This window comes from Ictalurus punctatus, chromosome 21, assembly GCF_001660625.3.
Source record: "Ictalurus punctatus breed USDA103 chromosome 21, Coco_2.0, whole genome shotgun sequence".
In the NCBI taxonomy this organism is placed as follows: Eukaryota; Metazoa; Chordata; class Actinopteri; order Siluriformes; family Ictaluridae; genus Ictalurus; species Ictalurus punctatus.
The window spans coordinates 1,989,008-2,004,733 of NC_030436.2; the positions used below are offsets into that span (position 1 = coordinate 1,989,008).

Sequence of the window (15,726 nt, forward strand, 5' to 3'; positions counted from 1 at the left end):
TACGTAGCTAAAGTTTCAAATTTGTTAACTGTTTTACGATAGAAACGTTAAACCAACGGTTATATTCAGGCGTGCAAACGCCTGAGAGTTATCGTCCCCAGACTTAAACTAGAACGTGTGGAAACGTGTGCATTTGACTCAATTGTGTTCTTAGGTTGTGGTTAGGACGGTGTCTTTTATCCATCCATCCATCCATCTTCTATACCGCTGATCCTTTTCAGGGTCACGGGGAAACCTGGAGACTATCCCAGGGAGCATGGGGCACAAGGCGGGGTACACCCTGGACAGGGTGCCAATCCATCACAGGGCACAATCACATACACACACTCACACACCCATTCATACACTACGGACACTTTAGACACGCCAATCAGCCTACCATGCATGTCTTTGGACTGGGGGAGGAAACCGGAGTACCCGGAGGAAACCCCCGCAGCACAGGGAGAACATGCAAACTCCGCACACACAGGGCCACGGTGGGAATCGAACCCCCGACCCTGGAGGTGTGAGGAGAACGTGCTAACAACTGTATTTTCATACTAGTCTGTATGTCCTTGTCAGGTTTATGCTCAAAAACACATAGTTCACCTAAAAATAAAAATTCTGTTATCATTTACTTGTCATTCCAAACCCAAATACTGTTACTTTGCATCACATAATAGAAGACCCCCCCCCCACACACACACACACACACACACACTCTTTTCCACTCTATTACAGCTCCATTCTATAAAATGGTAGAAGATCATGAGCTTTAAAGCTGCACTATAAAGGTACTGTAAAAACTCTACTCCAAGTGACCATCGTATGGACTGCTTTTCTGTATAGCTACGTAAACATTCTTCAAAATTCTCCTTTTGTGCTACACTGAAAACAGCACACAGGTTTGGAACAGCTCAAGGGTACGTAAAGATTCTTTTCAAGTACTTTTGTCTGGGGGTAGAGAGTGAGTAAATCTAAAATATAATAAACTATCTAAATCGAACTTTGTTTTTGTTATGTAATACATACTGACCTTATTGTAGTTATTTTGATCCTAAATATAAAGGTCTTGCATTATATATTAAAAAAAAATAACGTATAATATAAAAATGTGGACCTTTATTATATATAGAACCAAAAAAGGACTATTACATTTGTGACCCCACGCCCACCAAATGGTTCGGTCCCCCGAATGTTCAGGATGTGGTTACAGCCTTGTCCGGACTGACCCAGACTGTTATAGATTAAGTAGTCTATACTCAATAACAGTCTGGGTCAGCAGATCTCAACCCAAATGAACTCTTCTAGGAGGTGGAGGCTTTTCCCTCGCCCCCATACTAACATAATTCCACTAAATGGTGGGATTTATTGTTTCACCCCAGCAGTAAAGCTCCACACCTCGGAGGAATCTACGCCAAGGCAAACTGAAGCTGTTCTGGTACCTTGTGCTCTATTAAAATACTTGCTGTTGGTGTTTCCTTTCCCTGTTTCCTTTAGTTTGGGAGTTTACCTCCATCTTAGCAAGAACTCACAGAAAGCGTCTCACAGCTCTATATGACGTCTGTGTGTTCTTGGTGTCAGAAACACGGTGTTATGTATTTTTTTTTTATTGGCTGTTTCAGTTCGGAAACCTGTTTATTTTCGCATAATGATTTCTTAACTACTTTGACCCTGTCATTCTGCAGGATTAAATGTTACCGCTGTTAGCTGTCATAAGAAAGTGGAAAGTTTCTGGTGGCCTGTTTGATTACATATTACAGCATTAGGTCTGTGGAACAAGTGAGTAGCACAGTCTTCCTTTATGTTTACAGAGAAAACCTTGCAAATTGAGTCGACGAAACACTAAATGAGTCAGAGCCGAGAGTTTTTAAACTAAGAAACTACTGTCTTATTTTGTCAAAGGAAGTGCTTTAAACCTCACAGTAAAATAGATGGTAGTGGGATATGAGCGAAATTATAAGTTATCGTAACGACCAGCTTAACATACAGACATTACAGAGTGACAAGATACCGTCTGCTTCAGTGCTCGTGCTCCTCCAGTGAAGTTTTTAAAAATGATAATGTAGCACGTTTGCTTCAAGACTTGTTGGATTAAGGAACTGAATAACTTTGGTTTTATATGGCATGTTAACAGACCAACAAAATGGTATGACATTGGATGTCTTATGTAGATAAATAAAAACAAGTCGAATGGATCCTCCTCCGTTGCAGCACTTTTTATTAATTGATTCATTTGTTGGTTTGTTTAGTATTTGTTTACATCTTTCACATCACTATCTATCTATCTATCCATCCATCTATCTATCTACCTACCTACCTAGCGACAGATGTACAGGGAGTCCCAAAGTCATGCTGAAATCATTCTCATGGCCGGATCGTGAAGCTGTCGCAAGGTTGCGACGGACTTTAACAGGAAACATGGAAAGCACATCACACACGACACCGTCGCTTATTATCAAACAAACTCATAAAGACCGGACGTGTCGCAGACCCACCGTGAAATGGACGTCCGCGAACATCCACTCACAAAAGCACAATCGACATGGTGCGTGCATACATAGCCCACTATTTATGGGCAATTTTGGGACACCCTGTATGAATTCATTTCCCAACCTATTTATCTATCGATCCTAATTATTTATCTTTTCATTTATCTATCGACCCTACTGATGGAGCTGGACTGTAAGAAATGCAGAAATGTTTTTGTCAATGCTGACTGGTGCTAATTCATATACACAACAAATCTGTATCTGCTACTTCCACCAGCAAGCAGCAGCACTGACTTGTTGATTGATTGATTTATTTATCATCATCATAATATATAATAATGTTAAAAATGTAGAATATACTCTATGGATATTCACCTTCAGGACATGGTACCACACGGAGGCACCGGCACACTCGATGTGGAAATCGGTGTAGCTGTCCTTCACGCAGATCAGACAGTATTTGGTGACTTGGGGCTTCCCGAGCAGAGCATCATCCGGCCAGTAGTTTGCCACCCATGACAGCCTCCTTACAATCTGCGGACTCTCAACAATACTAGCCATTCTGGGGGGAAAAAAAGACACACGGCATATAAAGACAAAATGTGCTCATGTATATTTTAACACTGTATTACATTAGTGTCCACACTGTTTGGGTTCTGTATTATTGTAAACGTAGACATCACACAATACAGACACAGAGAGTCACGTTGCAGCAGTGGCTGCACAGTACAGGAATTTGTAAGCTTAATAGAAAAATCCACCCTGAATGATTTGCATGTTAATATTTACCGTTAAGATGCGATCTGGAGTGGCATCCGGGATTAGTTGGTACTGAAATCTGTTTAGTTTACACTTCTTTCGAAGACATGTTGGTCTATTTTCGGTTTAGTTAACAGACTCCTACATTACGCACGATTAGGTTCAAATACCTATCGATAGTGGTGTCGGTGGCCTTTGATTCATCTCTACCTAAAGAGAGCAGTGCAGCAGCGCTTTAGTCTCTTATTCTGTCCAACTCTGTCATCTTCTCATCTGTACACTCGGCTCAAAAAGATCAGCTTACATAACAAGCAGGACCGTCCCATTCTTCATTAGCAGCATACACATACACATACATGGTGCTACAAACACACTGCACTGTAGCTATTAGACTTAGTACCCAAGTGCATTAACGGTTTAAACTCTAGCTGCGTTTACATGGACAACAATAATCCACTATTAACACGATTAAGACGATACTCTGATTAAGAAACTAGCATGTAAACAGCAATTTTTTATTACCTTAATCTGATTAAAGTCACACTCGAAGTAAACACTAATCGCATTAAGACGTGTGGAGTACTCCTGTTTTAGTCGCATTATGGAGGTGTATTACAGACATGTACACACCTTAAGCACACTATTAACGTCGTGTGAGAGTTTTCACTGCATTTTGCGACAGGACACGATCACACACGGCAGCGCTCGACCGTTTTACGGAGAACAAGAGAGCACGGCTGTGTCCCAAACCGCGTACTTACCTACTATAGGCCTGTAGTGGGGAAAAACACATGTATCTCTGCTTCTATACAGACGGTAAGTACGCGGTGTGGGACGCAGCCCACGGCTTCAAGCAGTTGTCTATTTGCACGTACAGCATGACAAAATCAACCGCACTTGAAGCTTTCGTAAAAAAAATTAAATAAATAAAAACCAAAACTGTATAGGGTACCATAACGAAGACAAACTGTATGTTGATACGTGAAATTCTGGAGGGACGGCGTGGCGCGGTGACGTAATGACGTGTGCTGTTAATCTAATTATGTTCTATAACATGTAAAACGGGTACATGACAGGAGTATTCTAAAAGCGACTCATGTAAACACCTTAATCACATTATTATCTTACTCAGAGTAACGTCAATAATTAGATCACTGCTGTCCATGTAAACGTAGTCACTGTTGGGTATATGATGTAACTAAACCCATGTACTAGCAATCTAAGTAACAATAGATGCTAGATTATTATATTGCGTAAGCAGGCAGCTAAATTTGACGCTTGACGGTTAAGGCTCTGGGTTACTGATCGGAAGGTCGGGGGTTCGAGCCCCCACACTGCCAAGCTGCCATTATTGGGCCCTTGAGCAAGGCCCTTAACCCTCTCTGCTCCACCGAGGCTGATCCTAACCTCCTAATATGCTGGGATATGCGAAGAAAAAATAATTGAACTGTGCTGTAATGTATACGTGACCGATAAAGACTCATTATAATATTAGGCTAGCTTATATATTCTAAACCAGTAGCCTAAGTAGCAAGCTAACGAAAGCTTGCTACATACACTGGTTTGTTGTGGGGAGCACGGTGGCTTAGTGGTTACACGTTTGCCTCACACCTCCAGGGTTGTGGGTTTGATTCTCGGAGGTTTCCTCCGGGTACTCCGGTTTCCTCCCCCAGTCCAGAGACATGCATGGTAGGCTGATTGGCGTGTCTGTAGTGTATTAATGGGTGTGTGAATATGTGTGTGTGTCCAGGGTGTACTCCGCCTTGTGCCTCATGCTCCCTGGGATAGACTCCAGGTTCCCCGCGAGCCTGAAGGACAAGCGGTATAGAAGATGGATGGATGGTATGTTGTGTAAGACGGTAGCCAAGGTCGCCAACGGACAAATTGTGAACTTGTATTAACTTCACTAGCATGTGTTCGGTGCTGCAAACTCTTTTCAGGAATTTTTACCGTATTTTTATGGGTTTAAAATGTATTTATTTTTATAACAATAGAAGGTGTTTCAACAAGAGATAGAAAGAGAAGGTCACGTATCGCTTTTGAGTTTTATTTACGTCACGAAAATACATTTCTGGACAGTTTTGACTATACGAGTGACATGTTTTAATAAGAAAGCTTTACAAGTGAACCTGTAGTTTATTGTTTGCGATGCTGTTTGAACACACCATGCCGTTAACGTGCTCACCTTGTTTCTGAGAATTCCAGATTGATGACGTTTAACACTTTCTTTCTGTTTGTGCTGTAATAATAATCCACAAATTCTTTTAACTTCATCTTGCTGTCTGTCTGTTTAGTGACATCGATAACGTCCACGAGAACATCAGGCCCTGGAATAGGAAAGAGAAATATTTCATTACCATTGATTATGATTCAAAACACTGACTCAGCATTACCCGTTTCAGAGTTAAACCTTTGTGATGCACTGGCGCCCTCTAGTGGACACTAATGAGGGCAGCTTCATGTATGCCACTGTAAATAATGATCAATAATTCATATTTTTAAGTCGAGGTACCAGGTAACAGGCTAAAAATAATAATATATCTTTTTAACAATTACAAACTGCATTTTAATTACAATACCCTTTTTAAAAACAAATATTTCATGAAGTTTACGGAATTATCTTAAAAAAAATAAAAATAAAAACACACACACACACACACACACACACACACACACATACATTGTGGCAAGTGCATACTGTGCATAATTTTATAGGATAAATGTCCCTTAAAATCAAAATTACTCAAAACTTAAAAACCCTATGGCAAAGTCTGGCTTTAAGATGTATGACCCATTGGAGCTGTTAAGAGAATCACTCAGCCATGTATCATAACAATATAATAATCATTTGGGGGGTTTTTCCCCTAAACATTGCATCAGCTAATGTTTTAGTGACATGTTAATCTATACTGGAATATCACACTGTGACCTGTATTACTATTTCGGGTTTTCAAATCACAGTACCTGTACATCGTCACACCCCTATAAAATATATATATATATATATATATATATATATATATATATATATATATATATATATATATATATATATATATATAATTTTTTTAAACCTCTCTCTATAGTTCTCACTGATGCGTTTCATTATAAGAAGCAGGAAGCTCTTAGAGTCATCAGCATATCTGGATATAATTACTGAGTTCTCACATCTATGAGTTAATAAACAGATATGAAACAAACCTTAAATAATATGAACCTTTGAAAGATCTGAGTTCTTACCAACATAGTTTTCGACGTCACTGACGTAGAAGGTAGGAGCAGGCATGGTCATCCCAAGACCCTCTTTCTTCTGGATCAGGATGGGCTCGTTGAAACCATTTTCTTCTAGATAGTCCAAGGTCAGCTGATTCCCACTGAGCTTGACCACCACATCTTCTGAACTGCAAGGAAGCACAATGCTACAGTCTAAACGGTGCCAATACTACTTCACATACTGGAGATTCAAGAGCTCACTGTAGAACACTTACGAAAGAGAATTCTGTTGTATGAACACGACAGGAAATTTGTCTCTGTCCTAATGGATATGAAGTGACGCGTCTCAAACCAAACCCTATTCACTGTATGGATTGTGGCTGATATTTAAATGGTACGGTGTGCTATTAATATCATATAGCCAGAATTGAACATCAGTCACAGTGCAGCCATTATTAAATATGCCAGGGTTATTACGAATCTGTCACACCCCGCACATAGTGTATTTCAGGTAGATATTTCCAATTTCTTACATTCAAATCTTCACAATTCAAAAAGTTTTTCTTCCCCAATGCTGACAGGCTAAACAATTCCTAATCCCCTGATAACATTTATGGGACTATGACCAATTTCTACTTCTATACATAATATGTACAGTATCTGACAAAAGTGAGTACACCCCTCACGTTTTTGTAAATATTTGATGATATCTTTTGATGTGACAGCACTGAAGCAGTGACACTTTGCTACAATGTAAAGTAGTGAGTGTACAGCTTGTGTAACAGTGTAAATGAGCGGACAGCAAATGTACACTGTTCCACAAGCTGTACACTCACTACTTTACATTGTAGCAAAGTGTCACTTCTTCAGTGTCGTCACGTGAAACGATATCATCAAATATTTACAAAAACGTGAGGGGTGTACTCTTTTGTCAGATACTGCTCAATTTGTATTTCATAGGAATCTATGCCATGTATTGAGTATGAGGCATACTCTAATATGAATTATGAATTGTGTATTTGTATTTTATCTGTATCAGCACCATGTACATGTATCAATCCTGTACTGTTGCTCTGTATGCTTTCCTACTTTTGTATGCTCGGTGATAATGTGCCAATATCCGGGCAATGTGACTTTAAAGCGCATTTTTTAAATAGCAGTTACAAACTCTTCAGGGTAAATTTCTAAAAATGCTTTTAAAAAAAAAAAAATAAATAAAATTTAAATAAAAATTCTAAAAATGTACATCCTTAAAATTGCATATTTTATTTAAATTGTCAAATTTATTTTTTACTGAACTTTGTATTTTTCCTAATGTTCCATGTGGAATCATTTATTTTTAGACACATTAACAGCATAGTGAAATCAGTTTTTCCAGGGTTTTTTTTTTTTTTTTTTGGTTGTTTTATAACAAGCCTACTGTATATATTGTGCATCGTAGAAATGTCTGTGATACACTTAAAGTGTGTGATAAATTTTTCACGTTGCTGTGTGTGCAGTTAAGACTTTTCTATTCTATTCTATTCTGCATGACCTTGTTTTTTTGTTTTGTTTTGTTTTGTTTTGTTTTTGTTTTTTTGCACGATCGTACGTTGAGGTCAGAATTATGATCAGAGAACGCCATGCGTTGATGGTCACAAGGCACTGAAAAACTTGCACATTGCTGTTCTAGATCTACACATTATTAAAAAACAATATTAATCAACTATAAAGTATTTATAAAGACGAATACTGAGCAAACGCAGCTGTACCTGGGGAACGTCCTGCTGCGCAACTCCTTTATGAACACCTGACTGCCATTCTGAACCGGTTTGACGTCTCCGCTTTGCCCCGTGTCGTGTTTATTCCAGTTCTTTTTCTTTTTCACTGCAAAGAAAAGTGCCCAGGCAGAGAAATCTGAAGTTCCTGAGAAGAGGCGTTGCTATTGTGCATTTACTGCACTCACTCACTCGCTGAATTCATAATTAAAATGACATTTTTCACACACACAAAAAAAAAACACCAATGCAATATTATATTCAGAACTAATTCATAAATCTATGCACTCACGTATAAACGATTACATGCAACAGACGGAAAGGCGGTTTCCGAGGAAAAGGTTGAGAGATAAATCGCTCAGAGGACCAAACCAAATCATTAATAGTATCAATAAACTGTAATCACTAACAATAAGTTGTTATTTGCATGTACGCCTATGAAGGTTGAATTATGAATATGAATTATGTCAAACACAATAAACAATACAGCAAGGGCTGCGCAATATAACGTCCGTTAATGATCACAAATGAATTATAATTCTATCACTGAGGGTGGGAATATATAAATGAATCTTCTCACAAATCCCAAATCTAAAGCCAGTGTTGTTTGTTGTGAGCAGCTGGCGCTACAGATCACAGTTTCCGTGCTTTTGAGGAATCACAGCATTTACATAAATAATCAGCAAAACTCTAGTCTCATCTCCCGACGCCTTCCCACGGCGTATAGAGCGTCTCTCGCTCGTAATCCAGCGAAGGAAACGTTCCAACACAGTAACACGAGGAAATTTTAGAACCCAAACACAGTTCCAAGCGCGGTTCACTGAAGCGGTGGAGGTTTGAAAGTACTCACAGGTGGATTTGCCGTGTGTCTTCTCGCAGTTGGGGCAGTGGTAAATGTCGATGTCCGGTGCATCGTCCTCATCCACTCCCACACAGCTACAACACAATGAAAACATAAAAACATGGAGCAGCGTGAGACATTTAAAGTCGACCGAAACGTACAAAACAAAGTCTCCAAATTCAATTCACTTCAAACATGAGCTTAGAATTGGATATTACTACACTGGGGCGTTCAATTATTATTATTTTTTTTTTAAATAATAAAAATCTCGGCGCATGTAATCGCATATACTCTATTTATTATACCCAACACATCATGACTTTCGCTATACTCTATACGAGCATGTGGCCATTCGTAACATCTCAGCCAACGTGAATAATGAACCGTGAAGCTACGTCGTATAAAAAACAGCAAAACAAATCATTAAGGATTAGATCTATACTCGCATCTATATGCATCTCGTAACTGCAAATCACACGATCCGAACGCACGTATTATATTCATAGTATACAACACACAGGAATTAGCATTATGCTATGTAGTGTGCATAGTAAACACGCTGTATCATACGCCAGCTGCTGTTACTGCACACATACACACCTTCACAGCTAGAGGCAATTAAGACTCACGACTACACCTACACCATCATGGTTTTGGGAGGTGAGAGGAAACTGGAAAACCCGGAAGAAACCCATACGGACACGGGGAGAACAAGCAATAACCTGAGCTCAGGGTCGAGCCTGGAGCACTGGAGATGTAAGGTATCAGTGCTACCCATTACACCAACTGCCATCCACCTTCAAATTTTGTAACACTTTAAAGACATGTTTGTCTTTGTTTCGCTTAAGCTTGTACTTTTTAAAGCTAAAAGGAATGAAATGCACGGTGAATAGTTCAGTGAAAGATAACCGCGACAGCAAAATATACAAGTTCCTAGAAAGACCCTGAACTCAACTCGATTCATTCACCAGTGTAAAGAAAAAGAAAACGCTGAGTGTTAACAGGACTCTCCATGCAAACCTTCCACATTCCTGACAGAAGAGGGAGCCATACAGAGCAGGAAGTAAATATTGCATTAGGAGTCACCCATGTGGGCTGCTCTCCAGCAGGATATTACTGCCATATGCCCCGAACATAATATTTTGTGTTCACTTTATTCAGAGTGGGAAGTGTGGACCTTAAAATGGAGAAAGGTGAGAAGCCAGTATGAAGCATAAATAAAATCCTTTATGCATTCTAATCACATGTCAGCAACATGGGTCCTCAATCATCAGCGTCTCAGAGGACACAAGCGCCTTCACTGGGAAATACAGGACACATCCTGAATCAGGTAGCAGGTTAGTATCACCGTTCACCTCTCTTCTGCTCTAACATCAACTTTCACTGCTTCAATCAAAACAACTATTTGTTCAACTGGGCTTCCTGTTAAACAGCTTTGCAGATATATATATATATATATAGTCAACTGCAGAGTTATTGGCACCCTTGGTAAAGATCCATCCATCCATCTTCTATAGCGCTTATCCTTTTCAGGGTCACGGGGAACCTGGAGTCTGTCCCAGGGAGCATGGGGCACAAGGCGGGGTACACCCTGGACAGGGTGACAATCCATCACAGGGTACAATCACACACACACACTCACACACTCATTCATACACTACGGACACTTCAGACACGCCAATCAGTCTACCAGAATCTCTCCACCTCCAGGGTGTTTGGTCCTTTTCTTGTGGACTCTCCTCTTCAGCTCACCCCATATCATATTTTCAGTGGGGTTTAGGTCCGGGGACTGAGGTGGCCATGACAAAAGTTTGATTCTGTGATAACTTCTGTGTGGATATGGACGTATGTTTTGGATGAGTGTCATTTAAATGTAGCTTATTGTCAGAGGCAGCGAGACGGGAGTCTCACAGTGATGCCATGTATCCTCACAATATTCCAAGGGCCTTTGGATTAAACACTGCCCCACAACATCAAAGATCTCCCACCATACTAATCTGTAGGGACTGGGCACATTACAGTTTGTACTGTAATGGAGTCGACCAGCAGCCAAGCAAACAGCATTTAAAATGATTTTCTAATTATCATTACCATTGAAATTACTTGTAAAGTGTTAGATTTGATGCTTTGTTGTACGTCTAATTAGTCGCATAATATTCCGCCTTTTTTTCTTTCAGTTTTTGACCGGCTAAACGCTTTTGGTGCCACCGTTAACAGATATAATTACTGATGCGAAATGTATTCTTGTCTAACGTTGGCTACCGTAAGCCAAACATACACTGACAGGGTTGATTTCACCTTAACAAACTCGAAACATATTCCATTTCCCGGGACCGCATCCTTCAAGAAGTAAAATCGAGTTAAGAGAGGCGCACCGAGCAAAAGATTACAAATGTGAGATGGGAGGAAGGGGTGGGGCTTCCAGGGGTATCAGGAGTCGGAAACATCTGGGGATCTGTCAATCATTCCCGATTCCTTCGTCGATCGGCTGCCGCTTTTATCGCGGAAAAAAAAGTCTGCTCTTTCGGGGTGTTTTATGAGTCATAACTCATAGCAGTGTAAAATGTTCAATTTAATGTAGGCAGGTCTGCGTTTGCCTTTAAATGAAATCTAACGCCTTCTTCTGGCATGCCTTCCAAATAGTTCGTTTTCATGGACGCGGTGCCTCATTGTAAATTTTGGAGACTTGGTGAGCGTAAAATAATGCCATCTTCTGCAGATCTCAGTGATACTTCGGTGAACCATCCTACTCGTCCTGTGCATAGGAGCAAAATACTTTCTGTCACCTCTTCCAGGCAAGTTTGTCACAGTTCCAGTTATTTTAAACTTCTTAAATACTGCCCTAAGAATGGACGCCTGATTTAATGTAGGCCAACACACTCTTAGTCTCATTTCATTTGTGTATTCTCTAACGTCCCCCTAGCTGATGAACAGAAGGGAATTGGGTCTCTATGTCATCTCATATTTATTCCCGAGTGAAACAGGAAGTCATGGTTGACCATTTATGCTTTCCCAAAGACCCAGGTGAAGAAACTAAAATATACACAGGAACATGCTTCAGTTCAGAATAGCGTTACTTGTACTTCTGACACATCTGATTGTGTTGAAATCTATATCTTGTGATAGGGTTCTTTTCTTAGTATAAATTTACTTCCTTTTTTTTTTTATTATTATTCTTTTCAATTCCAGATTGAAATTTCAGTGTCACATTAACCACAATTAACCACAAAGACGAAACCAAAAACCTCAACGAAAATTACAGTCAGCTCTCAAATGATTGGCACCCATGGTAAAAAATAAATAAATAAATAAATAAAAATGGGTAAAAAGGGTTATGGGAAAAAAAAAATCCTGAAAGTTCGCCAACAATTCTGAAGCTTCTGCACTGAGCGCAGGATGCTTCGTGGTAATGCATTTTCATAGCTCTCTTGAGCATCAAGAACAGTCATAATAAAAAGCATGCTGCTGGAGAATCTCAGACAGTTGTCTAAAGTTAGCGAGAGGGGAAGATGGTGACTCTAGAATGCTTTTTATACATTACTAATGCTCACTTACAGCCTCGGTAATAACAGGAACTCACCGGAGCACATTTAATAAAGATAGAACAGCAATAAATGTTTTAAGTAACTGATAATTGCTTCCAACTGGGCAAGAAGATGAAAGTGAAACTATGATGAATCAACCAGGCGATGCTTTAAACACTTCACCGTGTAGGACTAGGTTGCGTTCCCTATACTGGTGTACATCTTCCTGATCGGCATGGCTGGTGGAGCTGGAGAAAAGCGCGTTGATGAATTATTCACTCGACTGGCAAGTCCCTCTACAAACCTCCTTCGCCTTCCACTGAAACTGAAAATGCTTGATCTCAGACATAATAAGCGATATTTTTCTGTTATGACTGTGCTACATATTTCTGACTCACTCCTGGTCACATGGTTGGTCACAAGGGAATAAGAGTGAGAGTGACGACATATTTCTTTGAGGTTTAGCACTAAACTACATCTCTAAACAGTGGACAACTCCACTGAAACTTAACAGTTCTCACCAAGTAGCCTTAAAATGAATAGCAAAGTTATATCTAGGGATGAGAGTTTATACTGTAATAAGGGAATATGAAATACTTTTACTAGGAGAGATCAAGGAGTGCACGTCTACATACCCAGGATTATCAGAGATCGGCACAACCAAGGGTTAGTAATGCAAGTGATGTAATTAACCCATGCCAAACTTCACATATCTTGTCATGGTTGAACAATTTCCTGTTCCCAGGTGTACTAAAGAATGTAAAATATCAATGGGAATACACTTCAAATATATTTTTCTCGTATGAATTCATAGGGGTGTCAATAACTGTTGCGAACCTATATTTAACATAGTTGTGGGGGGGGTTTTGTTGATAAACCGGTGTTGTGTTTGTAAAATCAATGAGAGTATTTTTGTGATTTTTTTTTTTTTTTAAATATGTGAAGGGCACTGTATATATGATTTTGTTTTCTGGTGTATTTAATAACTTTACATTTGTACCCGTGTATGTTCTTTATTTTGTATTTGCTAAGAGTAAAATCTGCCTTTAAAACCACATATATTAAAATTATGGGTTATAGATGTGCAATTTTTTTTTAAAAATAATAAAAATAAAAGCCCACATACAAAAATTTTCAAAAATTCAAATCGCAAAAAAGTGCAGCTTTTATGTAAATTAGGCCAAAGGTGAAGTAGACACTTTCAGTGGGCCTGAAATCACTTAGCAATTTTAGCTGTCTGTCACGATCCATGAAGTGAAGAAATGTGGAGTAGAGTTAAGCAGAGACGAGATGGAAGGTATGAACCGTAATGTGCATCTATGTTCTACTGCGTTTTTTATGTTCTACTGAAATAGCCAGATTCGTATTAAGCAGCTAACTTTGGCTGTCAGCTGTTAAAAATTGCCAGTAAATTAAAATGAACACTAGAGCAGTGGTTTTCAAAGTAGCGGCCACCAGGGGGCGTCCGGGGGGCCTCAACAATTTGGTGTGAAAATAAATAAATACATGATTTTTTTTACATGATTTTTTTTTCAGACACACACACACACACACACACACACACACACACACACACACACAATCAATTCCTAATGTAATGTAATGTAAAGATGTAAGATGTAATTATTAATTTTTAAAAAAGAGGGATATATTCAGAAGTCTGTATTTTTAATGTGTTTTAAAGACATCTTGGAAAAGGGGGGCCTCGGTCAAATGTTAATGCCATTTGGGAGGCCTCGCCCTGGAAAGGTTTGGGAACCCCTGAGCTAGAGCAGTACCTAAATAGTTACGCTGGGCATAACTAGCATCGAGTGTTTAACATCTTCATTAAACTTGCTATTGCAGTAGAACATAAAAAAAAAGTTTTTAATTTGTTTGACCACTATGAAAGTGTTTCTCTGGGAATCCGGATGCTTCACCTCTGACCTACGTTCTGTATTTTTGTGATTTGGATTTTTGAGATTTTAAATTTAGGATTCAGATTTTTGTTGTTGTTGTTGTTGTCTCAAAATCTATAACATGTTATTTTAAATTCTATGCTTAGAAAGACAAATCTTACCCCTAGCAAAGCAACGCAAAAAAAAAAAAATCATTTTTTATTTACACTGTATATTTAATGTGAGGTGTATATAATTGAAATATCCAAAATCATGATATCTTTCGTCAGTTCCAAGTTAGCTTGCAATCTACATTCCTCAATCATCACAAACTCACTTCAAACCCGTCCAGTGGTTCAGTATCGCAACCACACGCGCGTATCTGATTTCTGACGCTGTACCACAAAATGATCTTCGAACACGGCCAAAAGTACAATGCAATAATGTCGTGTCCTCCATATTTATTTGCACCCTTCATATAAATGAGCAAAAATGACTGTATGAAATAAACACAATAACCTCAAACAACAGGAGAAACTATATTCTGTGTTTCTGTGTATTTCTTCTAACAAAAAAAGAATCATTTTCAATAGTATTTTCTCTGAAAAACATATTGCTTTTGGTTTGCTCTCAGTCTCCAGGAACTCTGTTGTTGTACTTTTCTATTTACTATTTACACAAAACGTGTCTTGTCTTGTCTTGGTTTAGTCTGATTGAATAAAAAGGAGAAAATCCCAGTATATTATCCAGTTATTCATCTTACACCATGTTACTCAGTAAATATTGGGTAACTAATGGTTAATGGTTATTAACCAGGAAGTTACAAGAGGCTAAAATTTAGGAGTGGACCCACCCAAATATCCTGAGACTTTAAGGAATTAAGGGTGTAACCTAATCACTCTCTGATATTAGAATTAACAGGGCTCACAGTTAGTGCAACAGCAAAGTGTTCACCCTATGGATTGTTTTCACAAGTGACTGACCTACGCACTTACCCACAATGCAACACGTTTGAACTATGCAGCCATTTTGAATCCCTAGCTAAATACCCAATGCATTAGTCATGTCATGCAGATTGGCGTTCTTGCCTGAAATTCAAAATATTTCAGTGTCATTTCTTTTTTTAACTCTCCAATTAGTTAAAAAAAAAAAAACAACAACATGAAATACTTGTGCAAACGTCCTACATCCAACTCTCTCACCCCAAGTGACAATTTACCTAAATGTACTTTAGGAGCAAGATGGGTGTGGAGATCTCTCCTGGAAGATCTTTGCTGTTTGCCA

At 39.0% G+C, this 15,726-nt stretch overlaps 1 protein-coding gene across 2 annotated transcripts in view; it reads right to left on the reverse strand.

Moving 5' to 3' along the window:
• phf2 (PHD finger protein 2) overlaps positions 1-15,726 on the reverse strand; it is a 53,995-nt gene that overhangs the window by 27,342 nt on the left and 10,927 nt on the right. For both annotated transcript variants that reach the window (XM_017450747.3, XM_017450746.3), the window contains exons 2-6: positions 9,051-9,136; positions 8,195-8,309; positions 6,471-6,631; positions 5,416-5,557; positions 2,847-3,033 (exon numbers count right to left, since the gene is read on the reverse strand). In XM_017450747.3, coding sequence (XP_017306236.1) covers positions 2,847-3,033; positions 5,416-5,557; positions 6,471-6,631; positions 8,195-8,309; positions 9,051-9,136 — 691 coding nt within the window. The remainder of the gene's footprint in view (positions 1-2,846; positions 3,034-5,415; positions 5,558-6,470; positions 6,632-8,194; positions 8,310-9,050; positions 9,137-15,726) is intronic.